The sequence below is a fragment of the Benincasa hispida genome, chromosome 2, assembly GCF_009727055.1.
Source record: "Benincasa hispida cultivar B227 chromosome 2, ASM972705v1, whole genome shotgun sequence".
Classification (NCBI taxonomy): Eukaryota; Viridiplantae; Streptophyta; class Magnoliopsida; order Cucurbitales; family Cucurbitaceae; genus Benincasa; species Benincasa hispida.
This window is the reverse complement of record NC_052350.1, coordinates 1917375-1935198: the sequence shown is the minus strand read 5'-3', so window position 1 is coordinate 1935198 and position 17824 is coordinate 1917375. Positions and strand designations below refer to the sequence as shown.

Genomic DNA, 17824 nt, shown 5'->3' with positions numbered 1-17824 from the left:
TCGTATTCGATTTCCTTCAATAACTATAAAAATAGACATTTTGATGTAGTGCATGATATAGGGTTAGCGGGGATTTTTAGTGCTGATAAATGAAAGTTCATTATTGCACATGAATTCTTAGCAATATTAACGAATGTTCTGCTCATTATCCCTCATAATTCTAAGTAAAAGGTTGCAATAGCTTGTATTTCTACAAGCTATTAGTAAGCCCGATACAATGCGTCCCAAGAAAAGAGGCACCACCATGATAGTCCATAGAAACAATGAACTCATTCCTTCAAGAACTATCACAGAGTGGCGCATATGCATGGATTATAGGAAACTCAATGCGTCGACCAAGAAAGACCACTTTCCTCTACTCTTCATTGATCAAATGCTTGATCGACTAGCTGGCAAATAATTTTACTATTTCTTAGATGAATTGTAATACCCCACATTTTTTTTAGTATTAATGTAATTTCAGTAATTTTTATTATTTGAGGACATGTTTTTTGGAATTTTGGACTTCAAATGTAATTGTGGTAAATTAATGGATTTGACGTTGAAAGTATTCAATTTGAAAAAATTAATGCCTGGAATTAATTTCATTTTTGGGAAAGAAATGAAGTTAATAAAATAGAGTGGAATAAGGAAAAGAATAAAATAAAGTTTATTTTATTTTCCTTTTAATAATAATAAAATAATTATTGCTATTATTATTTTTTTTTTTAAAAAAAAAAACAAATTCTCCCCTCTTCTCCCAGCATCTGCCCCACCCCCACCCCCCGGAATTTTCCCTACTCGCCCAGCCGCCCGCCCTCCTCAGCCCATCGTCCAGACCGTCTCCATCGCTGCTCGCCACCGATCTCGACCAGCCGGTCAGCCGCTCGTCCAGCATCGCTCGCCCCTCAGCGTGCCGATCTTGCCAGCCGGTCAGAGTAGCGTCCGTTCTGTTATGCTGAGAGTCGAGAGCCCAGATCTGAAGGCGTCTTCGTCCGTTCTGTTCCCCCGAGAGCCGTTCGCCCAGTTCTGAAGGCATCTTCGTCCGTTTGCATCGTCGGATCTCATCTCCGCTGCTGCTAGCCACGTTGTCAGTCGTTTCGCCGTCAGTCTCCATTGTTCGTCTCTGGTTGGGTGAGTTGTGGTGTTTGTAAAGGTATCTTAGAGGTATCTTGTATACCCACTTTCGATTGTCTCCAAATTGTTAACACCCGCTGGATTTCGAATTTCAGATTCAAAAGACTTGGGCCTTGTGAATCGCCGTCCATCAAGATTTGTGATCAATTGGTAAGTTTAGCAAGAGTTTTGTTAATTTTTTTGGGTTGCCTTTTGGTTTAGTGTGGGTTTAATGTTTGGTTGGGTTTTAAATTTGGATTGAGACCCCTTGAATTGGCTTGTTTCTGCATTAAATTTTGTGTTCGTGGCTCGAGTGAAGTGTCAGGTAAGTATTTGGATGTATTGGTATGAATTTGTGATTTGGGCTACATTTTAGGGTTGGAATTAAATTCTGATGTTTGCTTTAGGTTCAATTCAAGGTTCTTTTTAGGTAAGGAGAAGAATAAATTTGTTGAGATTGAGCTCGAACTCTCAAGTAAGTAATCTTACTATTGGAACTTTCCACGGACCAGATACTAGATATATGCCAGCATAATAGATGAATATCAGGACAGAACAATAGCATGATAAACATATAGTATAGTATGACCGATATATGTTCTTGTATGAGAATCTGAAAGATTTATTTGTGCACGTAGATACTTGCATGCTAGTAAGAGATGATACTTGATTCACTGAGGTTGTATTTGATATGAAGATATTGAGGCGTATATGTGATGCTTGGAAAATGGAGTAAATAAATATGCATTCATTGTTCGTTCTCCATGCGTCGCTGGTCATGCGTTGGACTAAGAGATATGCAATATGTGTCTGATGACCATGCGTTCCTGCCACAAGTTTTCTTGCCCTCTTGCCAAGTATAACGAGATCACAAGTTTCTCGGTGTGATCCAAGGTTGAACTCAGGTACTTGTAGCTAAATGTTAAGAAGTGGTGTGTTTACGGCGAAGAATAAAAAAATATTGAAGTTTAAGGGCTATGCACTACTCCTACTCCTAACTAACAGATTAAGTAATGGAAGTATGACTATGAGAGTTAAAGACATGGCAACTGTTAACGCGTAATAAGGTGCATGGAAAAATAGATAAAATGGTGGAGGGGATGATTTCACCACATCAATAAGCTTGATCGCAAGGGTAACCCCAGCCAACACAAGTTATGCAATTATGCTATACACAATTGACTAAGACGCATGAGATGCATATGCGATAGTGTCAATAGGACTTATGTCTAAGTCTCTATTCTTGCTTACGTGCTCCCACACATAAACAAGGTGACCCACATACCACCGTATCCTACTTCTGGACGCATGCAATGTGACCGCATACTTTCATATCCTATCTATAGGGTGCATACGCTGTGTAATAGTAGATAAAACTTATTCCTAAGCTTTTATTCTTGCTTATGCGTTCCAATCTGACTCTCTTAAGCCTAGATTTGGTTTTTAGACTACTTTCCCAAGTATGCTCAAATGATGAATGATGCACTCGTAAGACAAGGTAATCACATAAAGCATGGTTGGCATAAGATTATTCCTATCTCTAGGAACACTGCTTACTTTACTTAATGCGTTCCACTACTTACCCTCTCAGGCAGTTAGTCGCAGCTGATCAGCTTATAGACAAGCATTGCTACAGCCTCACACTAAGCAAATAGGATTTTCTCACAATACCCGTGCAACGCACACCTCTCGGTGATTTGCTACATGCTTCATATGTCTATGTCGCATGATTAAGTATGCGATACTCTAACAATCTTACTTAGTCATTGCAATGAATGTAAAGGATGATAAGAAGAAGTAAATGAAGATGGAATCGAAGGAAATAGAGAAATGTATTGTTCACAATATGTATTAATCTCTTAAGCCACAATTAAATACAACAAAGAGATAAAAGAGATATGAAGGGCCAGATGGGCAATGTCTTGCTTCTATCAAATGTATGTCAAGGTTGTCGGTGGTGTCATGGATGGGCGGTGGAGTAATTTCTCTCGAGATCACCTTTTGTGAGATTTTTATACCTGGAGACGAACAGTCTTGATTAATTAATAAATTAATATCAATTAATTATTACTCTTAATTTTGATTAATTATTAAATATAAAGATGTTATGTTATCTTAACTTTTTTATATAAAGCTTTATTATTAATTTTTTATATTTTAATTAATTTAATTATTTCTAGTATCTGAAATGAATAATTTAATTAATGCTTAATATAAAAATATTAATTAATTTACATTTTAAGTGATCAAATGATTAATTTACATAACAACATATTAAATAATGCTAAATTTAATTTATGATTTGCTTATTATTTTACATTTAATTAAACAATTATTAAGTTTTGATTTCTATGTACCTAGGTGATAAATCGAAACATATATTTAACTTTTAAATATTAATTATCATGTATATTCGAATACAGACATTAATTATATCAAACATTTAAATCCCAAATATTTATTCATAACCATAAATCAATATTTGCGATCACAATAGGAATAATATAGGAAAAAATATCTTTTTAGTCCCTAGGTTTTGGGTCTAGTTTCTGTTTAGTCCTTATATTTCATAATGTAACAAATTTAGTCCTTAATTTTTTAGTTTGGTTTCAATTTAATCTATAAGTTTCAAGATCACAATTTTACCCTTGTCATTTGAGTTTTATTTCAATTTGATTTCTAGATTTTAAGATTTACACTTTTTACCTCGATTTTCACTAAATACTCATTTTCGGCATTAGTGCTAATGCATGTTAAGAAATTCAAAATAATTATATTAATTAAAATTCATTAAGTATCATTATTTTTCATCTCCATTAAAATTAATTTAAAATTTCACTTCATAGTTATTTAAAATTAATTAAGAAATGTTGACGTCAATAATTGAAATGATTATTAAATGAAAAATTGATGTTAAAATTGTAAAATTTTAGGGATCTAACTCGAAACAACTCAAATCTCAATGGTAAAATTGTAATATTTTGAAACTTATGAACTAAATTGAAACCAAACTCAAAACTGTGTAACATTTCGAAACTTAAGAATTAAATAGAAAATGCATCTAAGGGTTAAAAAGTATTTTTTCCAAAAATATTTACTTTTTTAAGAAATAATATATACTTTTCTCGGCTGGATAAAATCTTTAATCGATAAATATAAGAAATAAGAGAGAGGAAACCAGTTTGGCTATCTCAAAAGGGGAAAAAAAAGAATTTAATATTTTCCAAAAAAAATTAATTTCATCTTATAAAAGCCCTAGTTGATCCTTCTTCCACATCACTCAAATCAAAATTCCCCAAATCCCGCCTGAACCCTAAACCTCCCTTCTTCCAATTTCTGATTTTCCGACGACCATGCCTTTAATTACCGACAACGGCGAGCCTCTCCTCGCCCCCAACCCCGATCGCTTCTGCATGTTACCAATTCAGTACCCTCAAATCTGGGAGATGTACAAGAAAGCCGAAGCTTCCTTCTGGACCGCCGAAGAAGTCGATCTCTCACAGGATCTTCGCCATTGGGAATCTTTAACTGCCGACGAGAAGCACTTCATCACTCACGTTCTTGCCTTCTTTGCTGCCTCTGATGGCATTGTTCTGGAGAATCTTGCTGCACGTTTCATGAAAGAAGTTCAAGTCTCTGAAGCAAGAGCTTTTTATGGATTTCAAATAGCTATGGAGAATATCCACTCCGAGATGTACAGTCTTCTTCTGGAAACCTATATCAAAGATCCAAACGAGAAGATTAAGTTATTTCGCGCTATTGACACCGTCCCCTGCGTCAAGAAGAAGGCGGATTGGGCGTTGAAATGGATCGACAGCACGGAATCGTTCGCCGAACGTATTTTGGCATTTGCTTGTGTTGAAGGAATCTTCTTCTCAGGTAGCTTCTGCTCCATTTTCTGGTTGAAAAAACGTGGATTAATGCCTGGGCTCACATTTTCAAATGAGTTGATTTCGCGAGATGAGGGTCTTCATTGTGATTTTGCTTGTTTGTTGTATTCATTGTTAAAGAAGAAACTGAGCGAGGATCGAGTGAAGGAGATTGTTACCGAGGCCGTGGATATAGAGAGGGAATTCGTGTGTGATGCCTTGCCTGTTGCTCTGGTTGGAATGAATGGCGATTTGATGAGCCAATACATTGAATTTGTGGCAGATAGGTTGGTTGGAGCTTTAGGTTATGGGAAAATTTATAATGTTCAGAATCCATTTGATTGGATGGAGTTGATTTCATTACAGGGGAAGACCAATTTCTTTGAGAAGAGAGTTGGGGAATATCAAAAGGCATCTGTGATGTCAAATTTGTATGGTGATGCGAGAATCCATGTGTTTAAGATGGATGAAGATTTCTGAGAATTGAAGATAAGATTTTGCCGTGTACAATAAAATTTAAGGCTAGTTTGATAAAGTTTCCTATTTTTGTTTTCCTGTTTTTATTTTTCATTTTTATAAGAAACTAACCTCTTTGATATTTATTCCTAAAATTTGAGAACCGTCATAAAAATGGATCAAAATTGAAAAACTACAAAAAGTAGTTTTTCTTGTTCCATTTCTATTTTATTTAAATTGTTTAAGTAGGGATTTGACTAATTGGCGAGGAAATATGCCTAGATCACTTCTAACTCCATGGTCGGAATCAAATTTCACTCGAGATTTTTCTATTTCTTTTTTTCTTTCTTTTTTTTTTTTTTTTTTTTTTGTTTCTTTCTTTTAGATTTTCTTTCTCTCTATATTTTTTTTTAATATTTTTTATAATTATTTTTCTTTCTTTATATTTATTTTTTATTATTTTTTAATATCTATGTGCTAATTTAATTTTAAATTTTGAATTTTCAAATATTTAGGTTTATATATTATTTAGATTTTTAAATTTTAAATTTTCAATAGGGTGATTTTCAAATATAGGAAATTGAACCAAAATATATACAAATATATACAAATATAATTTGAATTTTGAATTTTCAAATATTTTGATTTTATGTATTATTTTGATTTTCAAATTTCAAATTTTCAATAAGATTGTTTTTAAATATAGGAAAATGAATCAAAATATTTACAAATATAGTAAATTTAATTTTGAATTTTCAAATATTTAGATTTATATATTATTTTGATTTTCAAATTTTAAATTTTCACTAAGGTTGTTTTTAAATATAAGAAAATGAACTAAAATATTTATAAATATAATGAAATTTTATTGTCTATAATGGTTTATCACAAATAAATTGTAATATTTTGCTATTACTTGTAAATATTTTTAATAATATTTTCATTTAAAATAATTTTCCTTTTCAATATGTATATATAAATATTTTTATGATTTTGAATTTAAATTTTGTAATATGCGTTTTTATATATTTTTTAATTTTTCTTACCTACGAAAGCAATTATAGTTTTACAATAATATAAATTTTGTTTACTAAGATATTCAATTAGATTGATTTTAATATTTTTACAACCGAGAGATTTACATGATAATATAATTGAGTTAGATTTGAGTATATATCATTTAAAATTTAAAACAAATGACTTGAGTAAAATAATATTATGAATCAAATTTTAGCAACATATGAATGATAGAAATAATTGTATTATCGATATTAATTTTACATCGGGACTTATGTATTCAACGGTTTAAATATGATAGTTATTTTTTATATTTTAATGTATGTTATATATCTTTTTATTTTATCTTATTAGATTATATTTAAACTATAAAATATGAAAGAAAAAAAAAAAAAAAGGTAAGGGTGAAAAAATACAGGAAATAAGGACTAATTATCAAACAAGTTTTTTTTTTCTTTTTTTTTTTTTTTCAAGAAACAGAAAACATGAATAATTATCAAATTCATGTTTTTTATTCTAAAAAAGAAAATGAAAAATAAGAAACAGGGAATGGGAAGCAATAAACAAGAAATGGGAACGTTATCAAACGGATCCTTATTTTTCATTTCTTAACTTAGTATTAAGGAATAGATTTAATTATGTTTGTTTAAATTTTTTAGTAGTTGAGTATGAAAGATAAAAAGAAATAGATTTTTTATTTGGTTTTATTTATCACTTGGAAGGATTGAAACAATGAATCAATGTTAGAAAACACTATTTTCTTACAACATTTTTTGAACATATTATCTTTGGAGAAATTGTTAAAGTTAACATTTTCCTTTAGTTTTTTTTTTCTGGTGAAATAACAGGCTATTATTTTGTAATTTGTATGTAATTTTTCTCAAATCTTACTTATATTTTCAAATATTTTGTATGTAAATTTCAAATTTACTATTCGTAATTCAATATCTAATTTGTCTTTGTCATGGATTCTTTTCTATTTCCCTATTTGAATATCAACTATTTTGTTTTATTAAATTTTAATTTTATCAATTCATGGTCCAAATTCAGAATGATGTATGGAAAGATTTTGTAATATTGGAGGAAGATCACTCATTTAGTTCTGGTGTTCGTTGATAGTTTGAATGTGTCATTGAAAGAAGTTAATTTTGTTTTGGTATTGATGTTGATAGTTAATATATTGGAGTTAGTAAGTTTTGTTTGGAGAGTTGTAAGTTAGAATTTTTCAGTAATTATGAAAAGTAGATCAAGAGATAAAGATGAAGTTATTTATAAATGTGAAAAAGTAGAAATAGAGAAGAAGATTGAATTCTTGGTAAATGTAAAAAAGTATATTAAAAAAATAGTAAATTGGATTTACTATTAAAGTTGGGTTGTTTACACCAATCTAAAAAGTTAGTGGGTCAAACAAGAGTTTTTTTTTTTTTGTACGGATGATCCATGCATGGACTCCTTCCCCACAATTATATGAAATCTATCCTTTTGCTTACATTAGAAGACACTATCATATTTTACAACTTATTTGTCTATTGTAGTGTTAACGTGATGACCATCCTTATCGTGATTTTTATTTTTCTGTCGTATTTTTCTTATTGTTTTTTTTTCCTCCTAGAAAATGAAGATCGCAATAGAGATGTCATCGTGTTAAGACTACATGACCATCCTTAACGTGATAAGGTATAAAAATGAAATGCGATAGTGCGTTATGACTGACGTAACCAAATGTCATCAATCATAAAGGTCTTTCTAAAAAGATCATAAACTCATCATGTGACCCCTCTGAATATTATTTCTTATGAATTCTCATTATCCTTCACAATCTTTATCTCTTTTGACCAATTAGAAAATGATTATCATGTAACTTAGACTTAGATATTCCTATGAAACCTTTTTGTTATATTTACAAATTGACAATGGTGCAGGCCACATTTAAAATTGATTAAACTTGATTTACCATAAACATATACATATAATATATATAGACATAGAAATACATACATACGTGTGTATATGTATATACGTGTAATGATATTTGATTCCGATTTATTTCCCGTTTATTCAGAGCCTTAAAATATGTTCCAAATTACTAATGTATTACTGCACTCGCCTAAGCCACATTTGTTACTAAAAGAGACGAGGCTGAAGTGAAGTAATACACTTGTAATGATATAACTTTTTATTTGGCTATTTTGCCATTTTCACCTGCAATTTTGTATACTTGAAAAACAATGTTAGTCTAGTAGTTCTCCTTATGAAATACAAATCTAGTTGAGGTTTTGGTAGAGAATTTGGTGCACAGTCCCTCTAGTTCTCTTGCCAATGCTAAAGGACCACAATAGAAAACCCCTGTTTAGAACAAAGCATTTGTAAGTAATTCTTATCTACAATCAACAAAGTTTTAGTTCAAAGATTAAGGGAAGTATGATTTTGCTTTGATCTTACCAATTCTTTCTCCTTTGTGCCTATGAGCTAAACTCGAGAAGATGTTTGTCCAATTTGGCCGACCAAAATGAGTCTGTACCTTCAAATTGAGGAGATATCGATCAATTAGCTAGACCTTGTTAGATAACCATTTAGGCACCGTTCAGTAAAAATAACAACGGAAGAAATTTAGAGGTGGAAGTTGTGTTCATAAACTTAATTTTTAAATGATTACTAAATAGGATTTTAGTTTTTAGTTTTTATAAATTAAGTCCATTTTCTTCTTGAATTGGATTCTTAACCAAATTCCAAATTTTGAAAACATGATTTTAAAAATTATTTCTTTGATTTTTCAAAACTCGACTTACTTTTTTGAAAATATTGGTAAAAAGCAAATGACAAAGCAAAGCAATAGAAATATTATTTATAAACTTAATTTACCAAAAACCAAATTACTACTGAACAAAACCTTAGTAACTCATAATATAACACAGTGGAACAATATTGTTGTTTTGAAGTGTTTTCTCATTATTCACTTTTCAAACAAGGTAAGCTAGCTAGCCAATGGAATAATTATATCTTAAGATTCAGGCGGTGTAAATGGAAGCTTACAGGAGTCTTCGAGACGATGTCGATGCCCCGTCGAGTATAATGCAAAGTTTTAATTGCTCTTATCGGAACAGACCTTACATCCCCTTCATGATATACACTAGTGAGGAAATTGTGCATCTCCACAGCTAACTAAGGACATTATGATATTAGAACATTTTTTTAACCATACAAGATGCAAATCAGCATATCTCAAAACATATAAACTTTGATTTTTTTTTATTTTTTATTTTTACCTGAGTTTGGTCTGAAAGTGTTAAATCCTTCATGAAATCTTTAAACCAATCAAAGGAGCTTTGCTCTCTTGTAACCCAATAAAGATAGGTTTTGGATGTACTTAGGCTGCTTTTTCCATTGTCAGTCTACTCAATTTTAAACCATAGTCAAACTTTATTGGTGAAGTAATGTTGGGAAATGGAAGAAAACAAAATCATAGGAAAAAAGAGCCTTACGTGACCATCAGATTTTCCAGTAATCCGGATTAGAACATCTTTTAGGATACTCATGAAGGGTGTGGCTCCAATACCTAGGCCGATTAGTACCACACGATTGTACTTGACATGGTCTTGAGAAGCAGCACCATAGGGCCCATCAATGAATATTTTCGGGTACTCCTTTGATGTAGGAGATATTCCCTATAAATGTTTTTAAGTCATTTAAAATTGACATCTCAATAATTTCATGTCATTTTTTTAAACTAACGATCAATTCAACACTAAGAATTATTCAGAACCACTTTTCAGAAATCTCGAGACTAAATGCGCAAGTTAGTCTCCGTGAATATTTTTAGTACTTATCACTATGAAAAGTGACACAAACTACTCATCATTTAAGTTCAATCTTCTTTCCTTCACGTTTTAAGTTTTGTGATTTTTTTTTTTTTAAAGTGAAACAATTTCTTTGATAAATAAAATATGGAGAAAAACTCGAAATACCAATAAATGAATTACAGGAAATAGCCTCCAATTGGAGATTAGTTACCTCTTGAAAAAGGCTGTACAGCTCATAACTCCAATCTCCCAAATTTCTGATATGTACACTCAAGTGGGTATCTTGTGGTGCTGAAGTTAATGAATATGGATGCCTAAAACATCAAGAAACCTTATAAGCTCTTCAGTACATGAAGAATTAATAGGCACGTTTGGGAGTGATTTTGAAAAGATTAAAATCACTTTTGTCGCGTTTAAAATCACTCCAAAACACATTTTTAATCATGTAAAATCAATTTAATATTTAATTTTACACTTCTAAACGTATTTTTCATACTATATTTTTCTGAATGATTTTGATAATTTTATAATCATTTCCAAACATGTCAAATGAGCAAAACTTAGAAGCACGAAACTTATTAGGACTTATTACCATTCAAATGGGGATATTTGAGGGCATTGAATTAATACATACATCCCACTTTGATATTTGAATCTTTCTGGTTTGCTCAATTTTAGAAATAAAACTTTTCCTGAATAAGTCCTTGCCTGCACATAATACATGATAAATAATACAAATCTTGTCAAAATACTCGTATTTGAGGTCGTCTTTCTTCTCGGCCTTATCGCCTATTAAATATGAAAGTAAAATGAGAGTACCTTCAAAATATTCACTTCATATAAACAAGATCTAATTGCTCTTAAAATCCTCTCTCCAGTATATAATGAAACTGGAATTGCTATATACATCCAAGTCTTCAAAAAGAAAAGAAAATTACACTAATCAGAATCAGCTTTAAACTTTGAGCATCTAGAGAATATTTCAAAGAAAAGAAATGGTGGATTTCTCACCATGATTTGCATCTTTCATAAGTACAAGTTTTGAAAAACTACTTTCTTAATTATCAAAGTTTTGCTTGATTTTTGAAATCATTGGTAAAAAGTAGATAACAAAACAAGAAATTTAGAGGTGGAAGGAGTGTTTAGAGGCTTAATTCTCAAAAACAAAAACAAAAAATTTATCAAAAATGACCTAAATAAATGAAAATAGACCAATACTCAAAGTGCATCACGGTCACGGCAAAACAACGTAAAGAGAATCTATGATACAGTTACAAAAGTTGGGGTAGTGAGAGAACTGGCTTACCGTTTTTTCTGTTGCTTTGTCAGTTAGGAATAAGAATATGGAGTGAACAATGAGTAAGGCATAGACAAATATGAACAAATGGTGAGAATACCAAAAGGTATTATATCCTGTGACTTGTTGGATAGACCTAGGAAGCGAGGTCGATTTACGACGCGGCCATTTCGTTGCGAGCAAAAATGCAATGGCCATCAATATGACCATAATAATGCCTGTTAAAGACTCAGTTGTCGCCAACATTTCACCATAAGATGGCTGATGGTAGTTGAACTGAGCACCAACTGTTTTCTCAAAAATTGACTTCTCACAACCACTAATTCTTGGGAGATCACAAACAAGATGGGTTCCTCCATGAAGGATAACTCCTGCTACAATGCCTCCTGCAACTAACTAGGTTAGAAAAACATATGCATTAGTGTAGTTTGTGGAAAACATTAATAGATACTTTGGTTTGGCTAGTGTGTCTATGTCGGACACATACCGATCACTTGAACACTCCTATAGTTGTTGGACACGTATCATGGACACATATCAGACAGTTGTTAGTATAATAGATGTGTTAGACATTAGTTTTATAATGTCAAAATAGGACCAATATTTGTTAGACATGCATTTAACACTTGTTTGCGTATACCAAAATAGACAGTATATATGAGATAAAAACAATAAAGTTTAAGAGCAAAATACATTGACTTTAAATTTCCTTCTTGTTTACAAATGATACGAACGTGTTCTTGTCGTGTCCATATTTTAGATTTTAAAAGAAATGACATGTGACCATATCCGTGTCGTGTCGTATCTATGTCTGAGCTTGCTAAATTTGAGACATTTTTGTTATGCAATACTAAAGCTTCGTTTACCTTGTGGAAGTTTAGATTGTCGTTGAAAGGAATGATCGAGTTCAGAGACGAATTTCTGCGAAGCCATGTAATCGTGTTTCGACAAACAGGAAGTAAGACTAGAGCCATGTTAAATTTCAAAGTCTCTGCTGCCCCCTTAGCAATTGAGAGGCAGTAACCCATGACTTGGAATGCCGTCCGTTGGCGGTATTGAATGAATTTCCAGGCGAACAATGCAAGGCATATGATCAACCACAACGCCACCATCCATGCTCGTCTCCATCGAGATCTAAGCAACATTTCAGCCTCACATATTGACTCTTGAAATGGATCATGGCGATGCCGAATGTGTTTATTTGATGATTGTTTGTTTAGAGTGGGAACAGTCTTTGGTGAGCTTATCTTGAAGAGCTTCTCAAATTGAGGTAGCTGCAATTTATGTAACAGATTAGTAATACTAATACATTGAATATTATTAATCATGAAAACTATAACTAAATTTGTAAATGTTCAAGACAATTGACTTAGATATATTCCAAGATGATATGTGTCCACTTTAGTTATAAGCTCTCACGGTTTTATTTTTTATTTCACCTAAAATGTCAAATACCAAAGCAAATAGTTGACCTCATTTTTTTAGTGGTCCGCACTTATATACTCGTGATATTCCTCTTATCTAACCAATGTGGGACTTTGGTTGCATTCCTAATATTCTTCTCCTCGAATAAAGCACCATTGAGCCTTTCCACAAATAGTCATTCATTTGAGCACATCACTTTTAATTTAACCACATTCTCATGATGTTTTTCAGTTGTCTTCATTTATATTCTCATGATGTTCCTCTTATCTAGCCAATGTGGTATTTGGTTGCATTTCTAGTAATCTTCCCCTCGAACAAAGTATCATTGACTCTCTCCACAAATAGTCATTCATATGTGTTTGTTCTCGAGCACATCACTTTTAACCAGACCAAGTCCTTTTCTTAGGAGCACACTTTCTATCCAATAAACCTCTAATGTCTTCACAATTGAATAATATTGTCCATTTTGGATATGAACTATCATGATTTTGTTTTTGGTTTGGCCTAAAAGACCTCGTACCAATGAAGATAGTTATCCTCACTTATATACCTATGATCTTCTCCTCTTAAAATTTATGTTACACGTAAAATGATCAGCATAATATACCCATATGCATTTAATTAATTTAACCAAAACACTAATCTTTCTCCATTTCCTCTGCATCTTTTGAACTCGTTTGATCTGTTTGACAATGCACATTTCATACAACAGCAAGCATACCTTATGATCTTCATATGGATAATGGAAATGAAAAAAAAGCTCTTAATACATGAAATTTATCAGAGAATAATTTTGAAATTGTTAATCACTTTTGTCATATTTACAATCACTTCAAAACAATCTTTAATCGTTCAAAATTAAGTTAGTTTTAAAATTTATACTTTTAAATACAATTTTCATATCATGAAAATTGATTTTAAATGATTAAAAATATTTTTTTATAATGTTTTAAAAAATGACAAAAATGATTTTAATCATTTGAGAATCAAAATATGCCCTAAGTTTGAAGAACAAAAATATGAAGTATATAATAATACCTCAAGGTAGCCCTGCTTTTCTTCATCTAGCTCTTCCATGACTAAAGCAGCGTAATCTTCTCCTTCTTCATGGGTCACAGATAACTTATTGGTAGATGCACTTAACATTATCATCTGGAAGTCTCAATTTTATTAATACCAAAACAACTAAAAAGTAGCCTAAATTATAACAAATATGCTCGAAATTTGCCCGCACAATTTTACCCTTGAACTTTCATAAATGTTTCAAAACTATGCTTGAAATAGAAGTTTTTTAGAAGCATTTGGGACAAGGATGGAGTTGTGAGTTATGATGTAACTACTGTGACCTACAGTGAAAAGAGTTTAAGGTATAAAATTGATGTTATTTAGTATTGGTACCCACAAATTCACTAGAGTTTAGAATTCTTTGCTTTCCAATTCCTTGGTCCAAACACACTCTTAGAATTGTGAACAAAAATCGAGATTTAGAACTGTGTGGTGATAACCTAAAACGATTCTTTTCATATCACTACCACATCATTTCATATATCAATTTTCATCTAAAATTCTAAAGATTTTTTACTCCAATAGTACCTTTGAAATATTTGAGAAAAAAAATCAGAGATAATATTGTTACTTTCGAAAGTTTAGGAGTATTTTTTAAACAAATGACAAAGGTCAAGAGTATTACAGCAACTTTTCAAGGTTATTTTTATCACAAAAAGAAGAGAAATATTGCAAAGATGAGACAAACCTGTTTGATATCTTTCTCAGTTACCTTTCCATCCATGTTCCTATCGCAACTGAAGGACATTAAAGGAATAATGAGTTTTAAATTTATTGCTAAATAATGAAAAGGGCAAGAATAAGGGAAATTATAGTTTTTATTACAGGTGAAATAGAGTTGTTGTTCTTGAATTAACACTGGAATGAATCAACTGGCACCAGAGGATATGAAATTCACTTTTGGTGATTTCTATTTTCCAATTCTTTCTTCTTCTCAGTGCTCTCAACAGTTGATAAGCAAACTCCTGAGACTCTGACATTCCTACTTGGAACATAATGTGGGAAGAGATAAATGGTTAATGCATAGTTACTTTTAAAATTTCCATCTCTCAGTTATTTTTTTTTGTTATCTATTTTTTACTAATATTTTTAAAAATTATGCCAATTTTTTTAAATTAAAAAAAAAATTAAACTTATTTTTGAAATTTAGAATTTGACTAAGAATACAACTTTTAACTAAGGATATACTTAGTTTTTAAAAACCTAAAACCCAAAAATGAAAATGTTGCCAAATGCGCCTTTAATTTTTTGTTTTTGAAAATTATATTTATTTTCTCACAAATTCTTAATGATGACTTTTGTATTTCCAAAGTAGTCATTTCATTTTTTAACTAATTTCCAAATACAATAATAATTTTTTTTCTTTTCAAATGTTGGCTTTGATTTTGAAAACACACCTACAATGATAGATGAGATGTTTATAAGTTTAATTTTAAAAAACAGAAAAGCAAAAAATAAGACCTCATTTAGTAACCATTTAGCTTTGAATTTTAGTTTTTGAAAATTAAGCCTATAACTACTCATTCTGTCTCTAAATTTCTTGTTTTGCCATCTATTTTTTACCAATATTTTAAAAAATCAAGCCAAATTTTGAAAACTAAGAAAAATATAATTTTAAAAAACTTGTTTTTGTTTTTAAAATTCGGCTAATAATTCAACTTTTTACTTAAGAAAAGTGTAAAACATTGTAAGCAATTGAAAGTAAAAATAAAAATAGAAAAATAAAAAAAAAGACGTTATTAGAAAAAGCTCTAAATGGTTATCAAATGAGACGTTAAACGAATGATGTGATTGTGATGAAAACAATTTATTGTTAAGCTCAAGTGTTTGAGTTTTTTGTATTTCATTTTCATCCCAATGTTTGATTGTTAGGAAGAGTAAATGATCTGAAACAAGAACAGAAGAAAGAAGAAGAAGAAAAGAAACAGAGAGAATCATGTTGCTTAGCAACTCACCTATACAAAAGGGAAAATTAGACCATTTGAGTGCCGGTTCAGAGGCAACACTACTCCAACACAGCTGATCGAACCGCTTCTCTGCCAATTTCCATTCCCTTTCATTGTCACGAAGAAAGTCAATAAATCTCAATCCTGAAGAACAATATGCATTATTATGGAAAGAAGAGGAGCTGCAAGACGAAGAAGTTGATGACGACGACGACAAAGAGACAGAGAGTTTCTCCTCTGTTTTCTGAATCTCCATTGATAGGACTCTCCAAGTTTCAGTATTTTTCACTCAAAACTGAAAAATGTATCCATTCTCTTCCTTCTCTGCAAGATTTTGGTGTTGGGGCCAGTTTATATGATGGGAAAATGACAAAATGTACCCTTGGAAATTACAAGGAAAATGAATGGTGGCTTAAGGTTGGCTTGAGAAATTTTGTGATACATTGAGATTAACCCTTGAAGTTGTATTCCATGTTTGCTTCCCTACTTCTTTGACAAGTTTGTGGTGGTTGAGAATATATATATATACACAAAAGGACAATGGAAAGAAGGTTTGGCATTTGTGTATTTTTGGTAGTGATTGAATGTGTGAATAATTGGAGATGATTAATTAGCCTAAATACTTTGGTTCATCCTCGGCCACCTATGTAGTCTATTTAAGTGTCTAATCACAAATCGTCAAATATTTTGAATTTAAGTATGCTAACTCTAGTTAAATTCCTTCTTTTTATATTCTATAATTTGAGAGTGGAAAATTTGGTGTGAGTGGTATAAATGTTTTGAAAGAGTAATTTTATAACTGTGGTTTTAGGAGAGATTTCTGTCTCTAATTGTAATAATTCTTTAATGTAATTTTTTCTCTTAATTCTTATGTTTCCAGTTTTATTGTTTTTTTTTACGGAGTATTTGGCTTAAAGAGTTGGGCTCTAAGAACTCACAAGTCCTCGAACTTCATAATTCTTTGAAGTTCATCGAAATGGATGTATGGAGATAAGTGTGGCCTAAATTAGAGCGAATATTAGTCAATAATGAAAGGAAAGATGGTTTAGTTAGGGTGGATTAGGAGAGAGTGATATGAGAGGCAGGTTAATCATTAGATTTCGAATATGAGATGGATGCAAACGAAAAGGATCATGTGAGTATGCAATAGGAAACAGAAATTTGATGAATTAATTGACGTTTAGCAATTAGCAGCCAAGTGACGACTATTCTTTTTTTTTCTTTTGCTTTCTTTTTCTTTTCTTTTTTTTCTTTTTTATTTCCTGTTTTTTCATGGCGGCCGGGCGGCTGCATGTAGTACCGTGGGGGACTACTCACTTTCTCTCCCACTCCCTCATTTATTTATTTATTTATATATCTTTTTTAATATAAGATATGAATTTTTATAATGATCATTATTTATCTTATAAATTGTCTTCTTTCTCTCAATCATGGTTATTTTATTCTTTTATGCATGTGCATTTTCTTTCTCTCTCATGCAATTCTTTTATAATTGTAGATTTTATACAGACAATCCCATTCTCCTCAACCATGACAATTAGTATATTTATTTAGGCCAAATTTATTTCAAGGAAGACGTATTCATAGTAATATGAAATTGGAAAATTTTCACTCATAAAAAATAAGTCAAATTATTTAAGAAAAAAGTAAAAAAAAAAAAAAAGTAATAAATGTAGATAGATTTTTATAAGTCTTTATAAAATAATATTAAATTTTGCTATCTTTTGTAAATAGTTTTCTTGTTTTTCTATTTTTGAAAATCCCCTATAAAAAAGGTCCTATTTGAGTATGTTTAGTGATGTTTACATGTGCTTTGTATTTCGTATATAGTGAAACGTGAGGTCCATTTTCAAG

The 17824-nt window shown here is 31.1% G+C and overlaps 2 protein-coding genes and 1 long non-coding RNA gene across 7 annotated transcripts; 2 read left to right on the top strand and 1 right to left on the bottom strand.

The window, feature by feature from the left end:
- Positions 1–736: 736 nt before the first annotated feature.
- Positions 737–1606, top strand: LOC120071339. The gene is made up of 2 exons (XR_005480212.1): positions 737–1113; positions 1212–1606. It is a non-coding gene; the product is annotated as an uncharacterized LOC120071339 (long non-coding RNA).
- A 2336-nt stretch (positions 1607–3942) lies between these two features.
- LOC120071338 (ribonucleoside-diphosphate reductase small chain-like) lies at positions 3943–5499 on the top strand. The gene has a single exon (XM_039023549.1). It carries the CDS (start codon positions 4449–4451, stop codon positions 5442–5444), a length of 996 nt encoding a protein of 331 aa, XP_038879477.1. The 5' UTR covers positions 3943–4448; the 3' UTR covers positions 5445–5499.
- A 2969-nt stretch (positions 5500–8468) lies between these two features.
- LOC120071336 (respiratory burst oxidase homolog protein A-like) lies at positions 8469–16422 on the bottom strand. Of its 5 annotated transcripts, none has more exons than XM_039023547.1 (14): positions 15980–16406; positions 14850–15006; positions 14713–14761; positions 13998–14111; positions 12401–12808; positions 11544–11930; positions 11057–11152; positions 10830–10945; positions 10449–10551; positions 9920–10102; positions 9704–9829; positions 9471–9599; positions 8880–8952; positions 8469–8783 (listed from the first exon to the last, which is right to left on the bottom strand). In XM_039023547.1, the coding sequence occupies exons 1-14, from the start codon at positions 16224–16226 to the stop codon at positions 8674–8676; spliced, it is 2298 nt and encodes a 765-aa protein (XP_038879475.1). In that variant the 5' UTR covers positions 16227–16406; the 3' UTR covers positions 8469–8673. The 5 variants fall into 5 exon arrangements, 3 of the variants coding, with proteins under 3 accessions (XP_038879475.1, XP_038879476.1, XP_038879474.1); XM_039023548.1 differs by having other exon boundaries at positions 8880–8958; positions 10872–10945; XM_039023546.1 differs by having other exon boundaries at positions 8880–8958; positions 15980–16404.
- Positions 16423–17824: the final 1402 nt, after the last annotated feature.

Bases quoted from the DNA above. Each gene is read 5' to 3' on its own strand.
- LOC120071336 (XM_039023546.1), bottom strand. From the start codon at position 16,226: ATGGAGATTCAGAAAACAGAGGAGAAACTCTCTGTCTCTTTGTCGTCG. The intron at 15,007-15,979 runs GTGAGTTGCTAA...TGTTCCAAGTAG, and splicing joins TAATTTTCCCTTTTGTATAG to GAATGTCAGAGTCTCAGGAG. The intron at 10,103-10,448 runs GTAACTAATCTC...AAACATTTATAG, and splicing joins TGTACAGCCTTTTTCAAGAG to GGAATATCTCCTACATCAAA.
- LOC120071338 (XM_039023549.1), top strand. From the start codon at position 4,449: ATGCCTTTAATTACCGACAACGGCGAGCCTCTCCTCGCCCCCAACCCC.